The sequence below is a fragment of the Papilio machaon genome, chromosome 6 (assembly GCF_912999745.1).
Source record: "Papilio machaon chromosome 6, ilPapMach1.1, whole genome shotgun sequence".
Taxonomy (NCBI): domain Eukaryota; kingdom Metazoa; phylum Arthropoda; class Insecta; order Lepidoptera; family Papilionidae; genus Papilio; species Papilio machaon.
In genome coordinates, this window is record NC_059991.1 from 9,020,321 (window position 1) to 9,039,757 (window position 19,437).

The 19,437-nt window shown below is 33.1% G+C and overlaps 1 protein-coding gene across 1 annotated transcript in view; it reads right to left on the minus strand.

Annotated features, from left to right (window-relative positions):
- Positions 1-16,743, minus strand: part of LOC106709814 — an 82,042-nt gene extending 65,299 nt beyond the window's left edge. Inside the window, exon 1 of the mRNA XM_045678441.1 lies at positions 15,969-16,743. Coding sequence (XP_045534397.1) covers positions 15,969-16,352 — 384 coding nt within the window. The 5' untranslated portion in view covers positions 16,353-16,743. The remainder of the gene's footprint in view (positions 1-15,968) is intronic.
- Positions 16,744-19,437: the final 2,694 nt, after the last annotated feature.

The window sequence follows — 19,437 nt, forward strand, 5'->3', positions numbered from 1 at the left end:
TTTAGCAATTTCAATCGCTTCTCTTACCAATCTTGGTATGTAGTGGCGTTCCGTCGATAGTACCTGGGGACTATGAAGTTCAATCCAGTGATTGGTGGAGGGGTCCAAAAGGTGTTCAGCTATAGCCGACTTCTGAGGATCGTTGTTTTTAACAGCTCGTATATGTTCCTTTATGCGACTGGTGATGGTGCGCTTGGTTTGTCCTATATACGAGCTGCCGCAGCTGCAGTTGATTTTGTAGACACCGGGTGTTTCAAACGGAATACGGTCTTTGGGCGATCGCAGTTTTTGTGCTATCTTACTGTCAGGGGTAAAAATAGTTTTTATTGCGTATTTGTTCAAAATCTTCGACAGTTTGTCAGTTACCCCTCTGACGTACGGCAAAAAAGCAGGCTGTCTCGCCACATCCATCGGCCTATTCCGTTTGTGTCGTCGTGATTTCAGCTTTCCATCATATCCATTCCGCCGCAGTACGTTCGACAAATGATCGAGTTCACCTGGTAAGTGATCTTTGTCACAAAGATCATGGGCTCGATTCACTAGTGACGTCACTACAGCGTTCAGGTGTAGTGGATGATGGTGTGAGCTCGCGTGAAGGTACCTGTCAGTGTGAGTTGGCTTCCGGTACACAGAGTGGCCGAGTGATCCATCCGGTCGAACCTTAACTAAAACATCCAAAAAAGGTAGTTTCCTCTCTTTTTCTACCTCACAGGTGAACTTTATTTTGTCGTGGATGCTGTTGAGATATGACAAGTAACACTCGATGTCTGCCTGGTTACCCCTCATAATACAAAAAACGTCATCTACGTATCTTTTCCACAGTTTCCACACAACAAGACTGGACAGCAACCGACTTCGAGTACGCGCACAAATGTGGACACAGTGAGTGTAGTTTGTCGACAAACAAAAATAACATCGAGTGCGGACTTAATGTGCAGTGAGAACGCGGACAGTGGTAGTGGTCGCCGAATCAGAAAGAAGGTAGACCGATACGGCTATCTTTAACATTTTTTACACTACCGCACAACACCAGTCAGCCCGTGAACATGGCGCATGCAACTGTGCCGAAATATCGGGAGCTCAAACAGCCTAATCGTGGTAAGAATCCCGTTTCTTACGAACATTATATTAGTAAAAACCACGAAAGTTTAAAGTTATGTTACAATAAGTGTTTATTTAGTTTTTTTGGTATGATTATTATAATTTTATAACCACGTTCATCGCCACACTTTTACTTTGTGTGATGCTAAGCGTGGCGATATGAGATTTCATACATATTTATTATGCTTATTAATTAAAATTTTCCAAATTGCATGAAATTCATAACTCTACATTATTAGTACAACTTTATCATCTACTCTGGAGTAAGTAGTCTAGTATAAGCTAAATAAAACATTTTCACGGAATCGAGAGCGTTTTATAAAACAAAATAAAGCTTTATTTTAAGATCCATAAAGATGAAAATACGTAATAAATTATTACCTATTTAATAGCTAACGGTATTTTGATACCAGTTGTCTCAAATCAAACAATAGTCCGCTTACAAATGCGACAAAAGTTGTGAAAAGCAGAGGTGGCGATAGAAAGCGTGGGCGATGTGATCGGCAATTAACATCTGCATTGGCTCACAGATCGACTTCTTGCCATTGTTACAGCAGCTCTAATTAGTGGCGAAAGTCTTACGAGAGAAACTCTCCCATCGGACGAGAACATTGTTTTTTACGACTTTGGTACAGTGCTATCCGAACTTAGAAGACGGTGGGAACAAAATAATTTTAGGTATCGGTAGAAGTAGAGGGTTGATAGGGCGGGGCGTATATTCCACCCACACTAACACCCCCACCCCCTTAGTAGAATGGTTTCTGGAAGGAATTAACAATAAGTCCACTTGTTCCCACCTGCACAGACATGTGATTCCAGTTAACCACGAGCCGTCATTACATTTGAATGTTATTAACATTGATAGAAGGTCATAAGGATTTAGACTCGAATTTATCTTAGAAGATAAGAATAATAATAATTATCATATCTTTATGTAAACGTAACGTCTTAATCGTGCAATAGTGTATCAGTCCTTGTGCGTTGTTTCATACAAGTTTCAAGTTCAAATTCCTGTCGTGTCTGTTTATAACAACGTCTCCAAAGACGTACGTTATTGTACTCCATAAGTTATTGACATTACGACCACGCGTTTCTTTTTACATATAAATCGAGTCTTTACAATTAAATATTTCATGCAGACATGAGATATGTTTAGATGTTACTAATATTATAAATGCGAAAGTTTAGATGAATGGATGTACGGATGGATGTTTGTTTGAAGGTATTCCGGAACGGCTCAAAGTATCTCGATGAAATTTGGTATGATGTAAATCATAGCTTCAAAGAACACATAGGCTACTAATTCGACGCGGACGGCGACAGCTATTATTTCATAAATAAAATAGTTGTGGGAAATTACAGTATTTAAATTTATTCGTCTGCATTTGTAATTTATTATGAAACATTAACTAGAAATTGAGAAATTTCTATTTAATGTTTTATTCAATGTTATTTTTATTTACAAACATAAATTAAGATATTATACATATCATTAAATTATACAATTATATAATTTTGTTACGAGAAATTTGTAAATTTGCTTTAACTTCTAATAGTGAGACAACCGCTAAACTTAGTTCTCACTAATATTATAAATGAGAAAGTTTAGATGGATGTTTGTTTGATGGTATCTCCGGAACGACTCAACGGATCTAGATGAAATTTGGCATAGATGTAGAGCATACTCTGGAAGAACACATAGGCTACAGAGTTTTTTTAATTCTGCGCTGACGGGGTCGAGCGAGCGACAGCTAGTATTGAATATCTGGGATTGCATTATGTAACTTTAAATTCCCATGTGTATCTCTGTCGTTGGCATCCACTGCCAAAAATTTGTATAAGTAGCGTCATCTCATTCATTCCTTGAATAAAAATGAGATAACAACATTTCACAGAGTTTCAATGTTGGGCTTAAACATGACGCAGTTACACGGTTCATTGCCAAATTTGATAACCTCAGTGCCAGTCGATCTAAGCTCGATTGGCCACAGACTATCTCAAGATAAACAAACTTTCAATTGATCCACCGACATTGACTTAATCAACATTATAAATTCCGCCTAGAATTTTGATAAGATAATTGTTAATCTGATTACTATCGAATCGGAATACATTTCAAGAAAATAATTCTAATAATGATAAATTAATAAATAGATAGATAACATTTTCCTTCAGACATATTACTAATATTATAAATGCGAATGTTTAGATGGATGGATGTATGTTTGAAGGTATCTACAGAACGACTTAACGGATCTCGATTAAATTTTTCATAAATATCAAACATAGTCTAAAGCAATACATAGACTACTTATTATGTTTTCTTTGAATTCAGGACGGACGGAGTCGCGTTTCACAGCTAGTTTGAAATAAAAATATGAAAAGTTTTTGCGTAAAATTCTATAGAATCTATATAAAAGATTGTACACGTTTAATGTCAACGTCCATAACTTTATGTTAAAAAAAATATATAGGTAGGTATAAGCAATGACGTTTGAGGTATCTTAATGCACATGAGCTGTCAAGGTATTATTACGCGAACAGTGTGCGAATTAGAAAACGTGTATTCGCAACGTGACTTGGAAAGATTAATAAAAAGTTAAGTGACGTCAGTTATAAATGTGACAAATTAATTGTCGATAGAGCGAAGCTTCTCGGAATATTCCCACGGCGTACTAGACGTGCAATTAAGTTAAAACTAAGCTAAAACTAACAACTAAAACTAACATTGAGGAGTATTGGAACACTAAAAATGTTTTAATTGAAAAACATGATATGATTTAGAACATTATCGGCTAGAAATTGATAATAATATATATCTATGTATACATCGTAGAGGAACGAGAGATAACTTCAAAAGAGCGTTGGACTGATTGAATTAGCGTGGCGGGCCCCCTCGGACCCGTTTGAAAGGATCTATGTGTAGTACACACATCAATTTAAGTAATTGAACGACGCGTTGCCGCGCCGCATCGCACTGAACAGTACTGACGACAAACTTTTCTCTTGTTAACCATACTTTGGGACATCAGTATGTGTTGCCTCAGAATAAATAGAAGAAAGTAAAGTAGCAAGACGGCTCAAGTAGATATAAAGTAGATAGTCACATGTCTTCATATCATATCACAACGCTAGCTGAATGCACATCGAATATGAAAGCATCCAAACAGTGAGAAACAAATGTTTCGCATCGTATTTCCGCGTCGGGAAAAACGCGAGACGGAAAATTGTTTTTAAGTGGCGTTGATTTACATTCATTCCGCAGTCGTAAACATCGTGCACTTTCACTCGCTCACAGATTTCCATCATTGCTCTGACGACTTTCCAATACGGATGCGCAACACGGTGATAACCATACCTCGTCGACTACGCGCCAATGGAAACCCGCACCGTCATGCAATCACTGCGAACCTAAACAGTTTTTAATAATGGAATAAATTATGCGACTACTTACGTCTCATCTTTAATAAGAGACATTCTTATGTTAAAAGGAACCAGTTTGGTTGCATTGTTTTGTTCTTATTTATCTTAGGCGAATAAACTTTTTATAAGGTAGGTACTAGTTACGATATTTTCATATTGGCGTTTGCGTTTTAACCTTTTTCAACGCAAAATATTTATAAAATTGTGTTGAACTTTTTAGTTTACAAAACCGGCACTTACATATCGTGTTCATACATTTGGCAAAATTACACTTCTTTTTTTCATAGATACACAGTAAAAACACGAAGGTGAAGGTGAACGGGATCGTGCTAACAAAACTGTGATGAAGACAAGAAATAATTTAAATGAAAACATTTGGCAATCAATCGAGTAGATACAGCAAAGATGAAAAGAAAATGAGATGAATTCCGAGTGACTTTAGTATACAGGTGGGCGATGTACTGAATGCAAATTAAATTGCGGTAAGGATGGAACGCACCAGTAATAGGACGGGTAAAGAAGCCGATACGCGTGACGCGACTGATAACATCTTAATTAACGAATAAATAATTAAAGCACGTGCAATAAACATCGTAAACCAGCTGGGAAAATGTAAGAAATTAGATGCTTTGCGTATGTTTCATAGAATTTCGATTGGCATCAAAAAGGCCGACAAATGTCGGATGTTCTTTAAAGATGTTCATTCCATTTATAATTACATTTTAATCTTATTGCAGATAACAAAGCAAATACCGAGGCAGCGGTAAATAGAGATTACATAAAAAGTACATGTTTTTTTATGTAAACATAGTTATCGCAATTAGTATATAAGGAGGATTAAATTTGAAAATGATAATAGCCAGAGCATAACATGTCATTATTTACGATCCACATCCAATCCAAAAGCGATCGCGACGCCCACGCATACTATAACTGGTCCGCAATACAATGTTGATGTATTGATTCTATTCCCATTGCCAAAGCATTCCGAGACGCGTCTGAGGCGACGCTTATTTGGTTGCATTACTTACAACAAAAATAGACCGGTTTGATAAATGATAAAGGGACACGGTTTATTGTGTACACCTTACATTAAGCTATTGCCAAGTGGATGGTCGCCAGCACTATAAATACGGGTCAGATTGCATCTACTGTGTTAGGAACGCCACGCGTGGGCTTATCAGGCCATAAGAAAAACTTAATTACGGCTCTCGTATTTAGATGGAAGGTTAATGACAACGCTTTTATCGAATGTGCAATCTCTTTAAGAGTTATTTCTTTGAAAGTTTCATCTTAGTTATTTCATAATTTGATGAATAAGTCGTATATATTGGAAACCTTAAGCCCTCATTCGCAGAGGCGCTTTTTTAACGCCGTGGTCAAACTCAGCGTTGACGGCTCTTAAAAATCATTCTTGTTTCGTTCGCCCAGCCCACAAAATACAACACAACCCGATAAAAAGCGCCCTTGTAAATGTGGGCTAAAGGATTACATACGGAGCAACTAGTTCATATTATACTTTAAAGAATATAACAAATTTAGAAATTAAGTCAAACTAACAAATAATTTCACAACATAATCAGCAAGCGAACAATCTATATTAAATTTAATTGGAGTTATATGAGGAGCTATTGTATGTAAAGTACTCAACGAGCAACTGATAAGAAACAGCCTTCGTCGCGAGGCTTCATCGCGACCGGCGATATCTTTGCGCAAACCATTAACCTAAAAAAACAACGTAAGGGTGCACTCGGTTATATAATGTACGAGTATTCAATATTAATTGTATATAGTAATGTTAAATAACACTTTATATTTTAATTTTGGTTTCAAGGAAATGAAATGGTTTTTTTACTTTTACGTAATTAGTTTATATAATTTTAATGACATCTAGTGACGAAATACACTAACAGTATCATTAACTTTTTAAAAAGTAGATTAATAAACGTTAAAACAGTATGTTTTACCAATGTAACTCGAATCTACTGTAACTTTTAAGATAAATTTCTTATAATATAATAACTCAAGCAACAATTAAATTTTTTTTCTAAAAAACAAAAGAATCATACTTAAAAAAGCGATTAAAAGCGTTTATTTTTGTAATAGTAGTGACACGTTTTGTAAGTAATTATTTTCAACCTCATAACATTTATAAATGGGTATATCTTATTTAGAAGCAGTCAGCCGGCCTTCGCAAAGGTGAGCCTCTACTTAATACTGGCTATAGCACTTTATCTGCATTCCATAAACTATAAAAAATACTCGTTTTCGCACCGTATGGTAGATAAACAACTTCTTATAAACTACCTAATTATTATACGTAAAATATTGATATTTTCTTATAATGCATATTGTTATAACAATGTTATTGGATAGTAATAAAAAGCTCGGCTTCATAAACATGTCTCTCAGTGTCATATGTTATGTACTAGATGTCTGACTGCGTGAAATAAAAAAAAAACTTGATAAGTAGCCTATGTGTTCTTCTAGACTATGTTCTACATCTGTAACAAATTTCATCAAGACCCATTGAGCCGAACCGTAGATATCTTCTAACAAACATCCATCCATCTATCTAAACTTTAGCATCTTATCTTATATATATAAAAGAAAGTTGTGTTGGTTACACCATTTATAACTCAAGAACGGCTGAATCGATTTGACTGAAAATTGGTGGGCAGGTAGCTTAGATCCAGGAAACGGACATAGGATAATTTTTAACCCGTTTTCTATTTTTTTTTATTCCGCGCGGACGGAGTCGCGGGTAAAAGCTAGTTTATAATATTAGTAAGATTTTTTTAACTATAAAAATAACTGATTGTTTCAATATTTATATTTCTACATAAAGGAAATTATTTAAAATCTTTTATTAATTAAACTATTTTCACAATATTAGTCATTTCATTACTTGCAAGTACATCTCAAATTAATGCAAGCAATCGACTATTTAAAGAAATTATCTACGGTCAATCTATCTGAGGTCGTTGTGGCGCCATTTGCAGATACGGGGTCGCGGCCGATGTGAAATTTTGCAAAAACAATACATTATCAAGTATTTACGATATATTTGCGTTGCGTGCAGCGCATCATCGCTATATTAAGAACAATATCAGTAACAAATAAACTTATCCGTCTCGATTTTCAATTCCAATTAACTTAAGTATAATATAGAGCGTAATATTCGAAAATTGACATGTTTGTGGGACTTATGCAATGAAATAATACTGCTTCGTTTGTTACTAATATTATAAATGCGAATTTTTTGATGGATGTTTGTTTGAAGGTATCTCCAGAATGGCTCAACAGATCTTGATAAAACTTGGCATAGAACATAGTCTGGAAGAACAAACAGGCTACTAATTAAGTTTATTTTTATTCCGCGGGCGGAGTTGCGGGCGACAGTTAGTTATTAAAAAAATATATCCATATTAATATATAATAACATACTTAAATGACAAAAATAAGTACAGCACTCTTCTATATTAACATACACCTATGTAATTAGCTTATATACATTGACTTCAGTATACGTGAGTACATAACATTATTATTGTAAGTTATGTGGCATGCACGTCTGATGGTCAAATTTGCACAGCTGCCATGAGACGGGACATAAGTACCGCTCATCATCTGTTTATACAAACCGTTTGTCTTTTCTCAAATACGAATTCCAATATGTGTACAACATTTCAAATAACTATTAATATACTATACAACTATTTTAAAACTCTACTGAGGTTGTGATGAAAATTATGATAGGTTTTTTTTTTAATTCATCATCACCCTTTACTCAGTTGAAAGTCGGCAACCGTTGTAACTGATTCAATACCTTCTTGCGCATATCCTCTCTGACAAATCCATCCATCTATAAACTATATCCATGCGAATCGATATTCAATCCATCTATACTTTCTGAATTTTTTCTGTGTTTCAGTTTGCAAATTTCTGTGTTACCATAATAAATGTTCATCTAGCATTAAATTTTGATTTTAAAATACTCAGATCATTTAATTGCTTAACTTTACAGGCAACACGGAAAGATGCTTTAACTTAATTTATATAAAGGAGCGGTTCTTAATTACTTTACCCGTTCCGTTCGATACGTAATTATCTCAGTAAAGTCTGTTAACGGAGCAAAAACCGCCCTCCGCAGCCAGTTCAACTTCCGCACGACGGCTTCAAAGGGTTAAAAAAAACATTGTAAATTATGTTAACAGAAATTCTGCCATAAATATAATATGATGAACACACGCCACTACTCGAGAAATAATACATACATTATTAACTCGCAAAAAAATTATAACTGATCATTAAGTGATTTTTTTTAAATGTACACAAACATGTCAAAAAAAATCTTTCAAGGCTACGACGCAAGTCCCAAGAAGCCAAAGTAAAAAAAAAAAAAATTGACAAGGAAAATAAGACTGTTTATTTCGCATATCTTAACTGTTATCTTGCGTCAAACATCTGCAGTACTGTTAGCAGATGCAGCTGTCGAGCGCGCGTCAACTCTATCCGGATCACAAACACGTGAGTATTACGTAGGTCTCTTCTGATCGATTGCATAGGCTGAGCCCATATCACCTAGATCTTTAAAGTTCTTGGTTATAAAACTGTGGTTGTTTATTGTCTAAGACATTTAAATGATATGCCATTAAGTCTGTAGGGGTGGACAGAGATGAAATCTATTTAAGTTTAATAAATAAACCATTAAAAATTATTGATATAATTAACTCACATAGGAAAAGCAATCTTAATTAACTAAATTTATTGCAATCATAATAAAAATAACACTATTAATAGACGTGCAATTTTATGCATATATAAAACACAGGTAACATGATGTCAACACGTCTTTAATAAGTTCCAGCAGCATGAAATGACGACGTTCTATCGTATCTCGCATCTACAACACCGGCTTGGGGTTTAATTGCCGAGCCGGTGAATTGAGTCGAGCGGCTTCATCTCCATTCAGATGCCTAATTAATTAACCAACAGTAGTGCGGGGAATGACAACACAGGATACACTTGTTCACCGCTCAATCAATACCAATCGTTTATAGATTACTTTTTTTAACCTTAACTTCCTGATGTGAAACGTTTTTATAATACATCCTTTATTACCCAACAAACAAGACTATTACAGGACTATTAAAAATCTTCCCTTATGGTTAATTAAAAAAAATAAGGACGCAGGAAAATTTGGAATCCAATAATATATTTTATTGTTTAATATTTTAGTTACTTCGAATTTACCGATTTGTTAGTTTTGTTTAAATAAAAATCTCTTAAATCAAATTAATATCAAACTTGACCTTTATGAACAAAACATGATTTTTTTAAATGCTTATCTAAACCTGACAATAATAATTACATGATAAATCAAAACATTTTTTATATTTATTTATTAATAATTAATTTTAGAACATTAAAACCATTTTTTATTCACATCAAATGTACAACTAATAAGATGTACGACTCCACAATGACAACTTCCTTGTCGTTACACAACAAAATCTGAATAAAGCTACAAGCACTAACACAATATTATTCAAATCGGACACTTTCCTGTCGCTTGAGCTTCCCATTTCCCCAAGACATATTTCTTTAGTAGACATTTCTTTGTTAGCGACAAACGTCGTCGGGGAGTGCGGAAACGAACTATTTCTTAGTAAGCTTTAAGTTTGTGTCGGGCGAGACATCAACTTCAAAAATCTAGTCAATTTATAAACAAAAAAAAGCTCAGACAAATGCCTCAAAATAAATGGTCAAAAGTATTAGTAAAAAAAAAATTAAGTAGGCTTTTTATACTGATTTCCAGGTTCGATGTATGTAGTAACAAAATATTTTAGAGTGGGTTTTATAAAAATTACTGTTGCATTAATAAAGTAATTGAGCAAGCAATATTTGCTATCAACTAATACATTTATTTATGGATTATGATTCACATCAGTAGTATTTATAATTAGTGCGTATTGAAATACATTAAAAGATGGACGTATTAGGTATAATATTGTTGAATCACTGCCGGTGATAGCGCAAGGCCGACTCAGTCGGAAGACTAGTCGCACGACCGATCGATTTGTTTACGTTACAATAACAATATTGAATGCCGATTGACAATTGAATAGAAGGTCGCGTTACACACAACTCACACAGGCAGGGCACCGGCTTTAATATTTTATATCGTTCAATAGATGGGATCATCCCAGATAGGATGTACTCATACAAACAGTCTCAACAACTATACAAATTTATCAGATAAAATTAAGTTAAACATGTATTGAAAAAACTTACTCGATCACAGTCAATACGACTTTTTATTCTGCCTACATTAGTAAGATCTTTTATTTAAAGTTTTTTTTATTAGGGTTCAACGACGTCCATGGACATCTAAAATACCAGACCGAGCACAGACCGTTTCAAAACGCGGCTGTGGGAGGCAGAAAGTCGCGAAAACAGCACAATGGAAGTTTATACCAATAATGAGATTATAGATGACTTTTTATACAGTAAGATTAAATGAAAACGCACTAAACCGCCAATTATTTAGAGGTTTCCGTTATCGCGTTTGCAATTCGTGTTAAACTAATTAAGTTGTAAATATATTTTTTTATTTGTTGCACGCTTTTTCGAATACCGATTCGATTCGATCTTTTATCGCAAATTTTAAAATATCATACTATCAAGAAATGTTTAAATCAGTGTTGTGTAGGTAGCAACTAGGGGTAGCACGCTAGCCGCATTTGGCAAACACGCGCTAATGAGTGATGTCACGCGCGAAGCACGCAGTGTCGTCGTCCTCGCTAACACGTCGGTCACGCTTCGCTATATCCTCCACAACGATTACTGGCACCAATGTTACTTATTACAACATATTAGTCAATTAAATAAAGTAAATAATAATTAATAAAATAATGAGACAGTTAAAACATATTCGTTTTAAAAGATGATACCCAGATAGCTCGCAGAGATGAAAAATATACCTTTACACTCTTATAGAAACGCATATATCGGATAAAGATTTTAAAAACATATCAGATCGATTTTACACATCGGAAAAATATTTTTCTTACTTCGTCCCAATACTTCCGGAGTTTACCCGGAACAAATGCGGACTTAAGGACGTGAAAATTAAAAAAATAGTTTTTCGCTATAACTAAACCAAATACATTATGTTCGTTAAATACGATTTTGTTTTTTGCTATTACATACAGACAGTCCAATTTTATTAATATGTACAGACTAACTATTGCCCGTTACTTCGTCCGCGCGAAATTAATAAAAAGCATAATAAGTAGCCTATGTGTTCTTCCAGACTATGTTCTACATCTGTGACAAATTTGATCAAGATTCCTTGAGTCGTTCCGAAGATACTTTCAAACAAACATCAATCCATCCATCCATCTAAACCGATTGTTTATAATATTAGTAAGATTAGAAGATAGTTAAGTTTAAAAACTATAGTTCCGAAAGTGAAATGACTACTGATGACATGCCCATGACGTAAAAAAAAAGACAAAAAACCGATTGTATTCCAGTTCATTGTCAATTTGATGACCTTATTTTAAAAGGCCGACGTCCTATGAAGTCATTTTGTGACTAATTTTAAGCTATTGTGTCAAAATTAGTATAATTGTTTGTAAGTGACAAAGGACCATTTTTATTAATAACAATAAAATTAACTTTAAAAGGACTTTTGTTTTATAAATTAATTGTAATCAGTAACTTTGGTCGTCACTTCATTTATAGCTTTGTCAGACGTATGATCTATGATTATGTCATCAATACAGACTGTATTTTGACTCCGAATTCTTACATAAAATAGTCACTGTTCAATAGATGATATTCATCACATATCTTTAATTTCGGAAAATTGGCAAAATGTTATCGTAACATAAAAATTTGTAACTACAGTCAAAATCTGTTATAACGACATCGAAGGGACTACTCATATTGAGTCGTAAAAACCGATAGTTGTAACAACCGGTGACAGGTATTAATAGGAAAGATATGTATATAACATTCAGCCAGGACCTTTGATTTTGGTCAATTTAACCGGTATGTTGTTCTAAACGATGTCGCCATAAACGGTTTTGACTGTACAATAAAAAAATTTAATAATTAAAAAACTTGTCTGACTGATTGATACGATACTTTGAGTAAAATTACAAATCAAATGATTAAATTATTCTAACTTTCGTGAGACATTATCATTAACTTATATAGGAACGGCTAAAACACTAACGTACATATATCCGGTGTCGGCACCGACTAGTTTCGAGCCCATCTGGGGCCCTTCATCAGTCTTCTAGTCGGTGCCCACACCGGATATATATATACGTGAGTGTTTTAGCCGTTTCTATATAAGTTAAATCAAATGATCTGTCGTGAAATTCAGCTAATTATCATATACACTACAAAACTGAATAAATAATAAAAAAAAGCCTAAAACATTTAGATAGGTTAAATATAGATTATAACGAAAATTACGATTCAAGTAGCTAAAAAAAAACATTAAAATTCACAATCCAAGTAACCGCATTGTTTGGGCGTGACTCAAGTGGCGCCTGGCGGTAGCGTGGTTCAAACCAAGGTCAATACCAAGGCCGTTCCTACCCCCGCGAGCCCCGCCCGCCGCACGGAAGTCCGACACTGTTGAATGGACACTTCACTCTGCATCCATTGGCTTGTGGAAACAAACAACGGTAACACCTAAATAGGCGTTAACACTTCCTAACAAAGTTACAACATGATCTATTGTAGGTAGAGAAGATTGAAAATCTTTAAATGTTACAACTATATGGCAATACATAGTATACTCATATCAGACAAAACTTTTAGATAAAATCTAAAACCTGATACACACTTTCTGTTTTAACTGAACAGTAAAACTCTACAAATACAACTTACAAATGTAGACAAAACTGCAAACTGTACAGTTTAACTACCAGTTATAATAATAACTACACATGTCTGTCACTGTGTGTAGCGGGCTTAATAGTTACATAAATCAATGGCTCCTACAAATAAGAATCAATATGCAAATTGACAACTTTTCAGGTAAGGATCTGAAATTTTCAACCATATAGCAAAATAGGCCGCATACGCTTTTTTAATTCAGCAAAAAATAACATTAACACTTGTAAATGTGTATTTTGTTAAGTGCATGTTGTTAAATAAACTAAGAGAATTGAAAAATTTAAAAATCATTAATTTGTTACTTTGGTCTTTTACATAGGACCCATCGTAATATTATCTTTGTTAATCCATTCATCATCACATGAAATAAAAAATAAATGTAACATCTAAATAACAAATTAAACAGAATTAAGATTAAACATAACTATTATGTTTACTATTTAAAAATACTAATTATGTAATGACTATATTCTAGCCAAAGATCAACAAACCTGTCATTATAAAATTAAATTAATGAGCAATCTATGTTTCCTACTGTAGAATATTAAAAACTAGTAATAACCTAATGTCGTGTAATCATCATAATGTAATACTATCTATTGCCCGCAACTCTGTCACCGCAGAATTGTAACTTCTGTGTTCTTCTAGACTATGTTCTATCTATGCCAGATTTCATCGAGATTTGTTGAGTAATTTGGGAGATAACTTCTGACAAACATTCATCCATCCCTTCAATACATCCAAACATTCACATCTATATATATAAAAGAAAGTTGTGTTAGTTACACTATTTATAACTCAAGAACGGCTGAATCGATTTGACTGAAAATTGGTGGGCAGGTAGCTTAGAACCAGGAAACAGACATAGGATAATTTTTACCCCGTTTTCTATTTTTTATTCCGCGCGGACGGAGTCGCGGGTAAAAGCTAGTTTATAATATTAGTAACATTAAATATAGCCTACAATATAGTAGCAGTAATATTACAGAGCTACAGTCCACAATTCAACAAAATGCCATGACTAGACCATATTTTGAATGATGAAATCATTTAGGAATTAAATATATATTTATTGCTCAAAAAAAAAAAAAAAAGCAGAAATTTCTACTGATACTCTGAAGTTGATACTGACAGTAGTGCAGTTTTTGATATGCTAACAAATATAAAAAGAATCACTAAAATCATATTTGATTCTGCGATTACCAAATTCATACAAAACTCTTCAGTTTTGTATAAATATAGATTTTTATCAAGATACTTTTGCAATTTGTTTGGCAGAGGATGTCAAGTTTTTGGCTAGACTTTACATTGCATCTTGTGTTGGCATTCTGCCTACTTACAGACCGTTGACATGAATAAAGCATAGTCTCATGCATTTCACTGGACAGTTAGTATTAGACATGTCTGTACATATTACAAAATTTATGTCTTAAAAGTTGAGAGAATATGAAAGATTGCTCATTTTACTTTATTCTAAGGAAACCAATCACAAGAAAACTCTCAATTCAATTTTTTAATAACCTTGTGTAATTTGAAATCATACAGAACTCTATGAGAATAGATAAAATTGTGTAATCGGACATATTAATATTATTTGATGAGCATCCTAAACCAATAAGTATGCGAGAATAAATGATTAGTAATAGAGCATATACAAATCATATATATATTGTTGTATTTTCTGCTCAATAATAAAAAAGGCAGATGACAAATGTTATATTTTGTCGTAATGAAGACCCATGTTACGAAAAGAGTTTAAATTCTTCAAATGTTATGGAATGCAAGCAGTTAAGACTTTGCAGGAAGTGTTGTGAATGTGAGGATATGATAAATTTAAGAAAAATCCATGGCCATGGTTGCAAATAGCAGTAACACTTATTTCTAAGTCTGCATCATCATATCATTTTTACAATGCTAACAATTAATGAATTTCTTTGCAAATATAACCACAAAAAACATAAAAAGCTTCTAATTGAAGTGTGGTCAATAAAATAACTTGGAAGTGTTTAATTCCTAAATAAATCTGTTTTGAAATAAACAAATTGCTTTAGGAATTTCATTGAATTTACTTTAAATGTTTTTTTTTTCAGTCGTAGTATTTCATGGATGGATAAACTAAAATGATTTACTCTTACTACTACTTTTGGTTAATAACAGTTTTTGGTATGGTATATACCATAGTTTGTAAGATATTATGTTGATTACAAAACAGAACTACAATCTGGTTACATACTTCTTAAATTCTTGCTTACTAATCAGTTGTGCTGATGCAAAAATTAGTTAACAAATCAAAACAAATCCCTTTCACAATGGTAAACAAACCCAGTCATCACAATGCCGCTTGTTTTGATAGAAAATTCTCAATAACAAATGGTAGATTAGAGTTGATATAAAGGATATAAGGAGATAATTATGTGCAAAATACAAAATGATTAGGATACTTCATAAAATTATTATCCATTACATATGCATCGTTCAAGTCTATTGACGTCTTTATGCATTAAGAGATAACAATGACTTACTTTGAAAACTTCAGAAAAGAATCCTTCTCCAATCTTCTCGAGAATGAAGTCGTCAAAGGGATAGAGGGCGGCGACGGCGGTGCGCAGCGCAGTACACGACGACCCCGTCACTCTCTTGTCACCTATTTTTTCACTATCCTCACAAACACTCGACTCCTCGCACTCATTTTCACAACACACACCGCGTTTCGTCCTGCAACCGTTTTCTTGCACGTCCCGGTACCTACGGCCCGTTTTCGAGTACGGACCCCGAATATAGCGTCCAGCCTTGGCCGTCTCATCGAGGTTCGTGAAGCTCTCGGCGATCTTCAGCACCTTGGTGGGCTTCCGTCGCTCGAACGCGCTGTTGCACTTCGCCTCCTCCGCTGTGCACTCGTCTTGCATTCTAACTGGTGATAACGCAAATCGCGTTTATCCCGCTTCAAACATAGTGCTCAGGTGTCCCTCCGAAACGGAAGCATTGGCATTTTTAACGTCCACAGCACAATATTTATGTGGCGGTACTTGAAACTATGCGAAACATTGTTATGCAGACAAAAAGAAAAAGAGTCGATTTTATACGACTGTCACTTTCACATATTTCTCCGCATCCCTATATCTTTAAACCAGTTTGTGGCCTGATTACTTTTTAATTCAAGCACTTGCGTTTGTTTCTTATACACGGGTGTAATGCAGTTTATTTATATCACAATAACAATCCAATTTACCAACGACGCGCGTTGAGCCAAAGTAAGAATAGCAGAATGTAAGCAACGGAGCATTGGCATTTACTTCAATTAACTACACATGACATAATAATTTCTTATGTTGGTAGAACTGTTTGACAAGAATTTTATTGTTACCAGTGTGCAGAATAAATGTGTTAAATATTGTTAATTATTGAAAGTTCTAAATGGTTTTCATTTTTAAGAACGTTATTAGAAATAATAAAATAAATTGTTTAGAAAAAGTAAATTGTAAAGTTTTAACAAAAATACATTGAGTCAAATACATAGACCAAAATTTTACAAGTAAATTTTTTTATAATTAGTTCAACTCAAAAACTAGATGGCGCTTAAACAAATATTGAATTTTGACGAGACGAAACTAAGGACAGTGAGTTTTGTCTTTTTAATAGTTTTATATTTTTAAAATTCCATTTCTAGGTACTTTTTTAAGGTAAAATAGTACATAAAATAATATTAATTTCTCTGACTTTTCAAACTTCAAACTGTATCTCTTGCAAGTCATGGTCTAAACTTGTTTACAATGGAAAGTAATAAATTTACGTGACTACAAGAAATAGCGGCCACCGTTTATCAGGTGGGATAAATTAAAGAAATGAAGAGAAAAAAGAAACAAAATGTCCATGATAACACTCATAAACAACATATTCTTTATTCAGAGATATATTTTGAAAAGTCGTGTTACTTCTTTTTATCAGATCCTCGGTAGATGTTTTTTTTGTATGTTCGAAGAATACTTTTTTGGATTGTAAGATGTATTAATATAATAATGTATGTAACAGGAAGGGGATGAGGTAAATAATAAACCAGTGCGTTATTTCGCTGTTTATTATAATTAATGCTGACGACTATATACTTAATTTAGATGTACCTAGGTATATCACACGCTGGAAACCCCGATGTCGCTACATTCATGAAGAAACAATTTCCTTTTTTATATAAATCAATAATAGGAAATTGATTTTCCACAAAGATCCGCTTCCAAAATGAAATAATCTCTGACACGTTCAAAAATAACAATACTAAATCAATTATTCACAACTGACTAACTACAGTCTATTAAAAAATTTAACGCTCAATAGCTTTAAATACAAATATATTATTGCTGTCGCGATTCAGTATCTAAATTCAAACTTATCTATCTAGTTAACTATACATTTATCTCAAAATGAGTATTCGTTTTTTTCTTCGCTTACCTAAATGTATAAAGTAAGAACTAATCTTAACTATTTTAGTATTGCTTGATGAAGGAAAACATTGCTTTCCTTAGATAGGTGTATGCACCTATGTTACCTTCGGCAGCCATCACATGGTGCCTCGCAACGGACGCCTCACACAAACACAATTTACATCATCTTTGCAAAATTAAATTAACAACTAGAAATAAGATTAAAATTAATATTTAAATAATTCATTAAAGTAAAGAAATCGGTAAAAATTGATACAAATCTTTGTTCGCTGCGAAATATTTTTTGTTTTACATTTTTAAAAGCCTTATTTAATTAAATAATGATAAAATTATTGACTGATTCATTTTTTTTATTGTTTAATTAGATTCATAGGTAAAATGAATAAACTAGTCTGCGCGTAGCTTTATAAATAAATACAGCTAAATTATTCTAGCTACATGTTTTAACTTTATAACAATAATTTTGTACATATTTCTAAGCTTCATGTGTGAAAATTTGTGTTTACGAATAATGTTTACATAGATAATGATATCTCGTAATCACATACAGTGCTAATTGCCTATATATTCAACAAATGTATACAATAAAAATATTTTCAAGTGATACAGTCTTACTTGATGCTTATTTTACATGCATTAAATAATTATGATAAGGTTACTTATATTTAAATTTTGTTAGAAAAATAACGCCACTGTCAATTACCATTTCAAATATACACGTTTTAAAATATCCGCTGATTTGTTAAGACAAAAAGTTTAGTAATGATCATAAAATTTGCATTATTAAAACGTCAAAAAATACGGAAAACAAATCTAACTTTCAGTGAAAGACATCGACACATAAATATCGATGTTTAGGCGAAATTACATATTTTGTTATTTAAGAAGAAAAAAACAAATTATATAACAAAAATATGTAGATAATATGTACAATGAAACAGTTGTCTATGATTGACCACTCGCTTACAATTATTTATCATAGATAGCATAAAATACATTTTAATCGAATCAGCGGAAAAAGCAAAATATAAATCGTAAAATTTACATTAAAACAATCTGTATATTCAGTGTCGTCTAATTCTGAGACAACAATCACATTTCACAACCATTTGCACCAATTTTCTGTCAACTGTTGCATAAAGTATGAGTTATTATAGTGCCATAGACAATTCAATATGGCAACACTACGCAGAAATTGATTTCAAGTTTGATTACTAAATTCAGTTTCATTAAAAAAAAGTATTTAGAGAGTAGAAATCCATAATTATAAATTATATTTCATATCGTAAGTTGTTTTTATTCACAAAAAATACGTAAAGTAGATAATATATGTTTTGTTTTAAAACGTGTGTTGCGTATTGTTGATATAAATGCATAAATATTTTCGCAGAAACATACCTAATGTGCTTATCTACTTATTTTTTATGATTTCTTGAAGCCAATCGGTCTATTTATATATTTAAGATTACAACAAGATATACATACAATTTTTAAATAAGGCATTTAACTTTTTTTTTTACATAAAAAAATTGATCAAATGTCTTTACATTCTGGC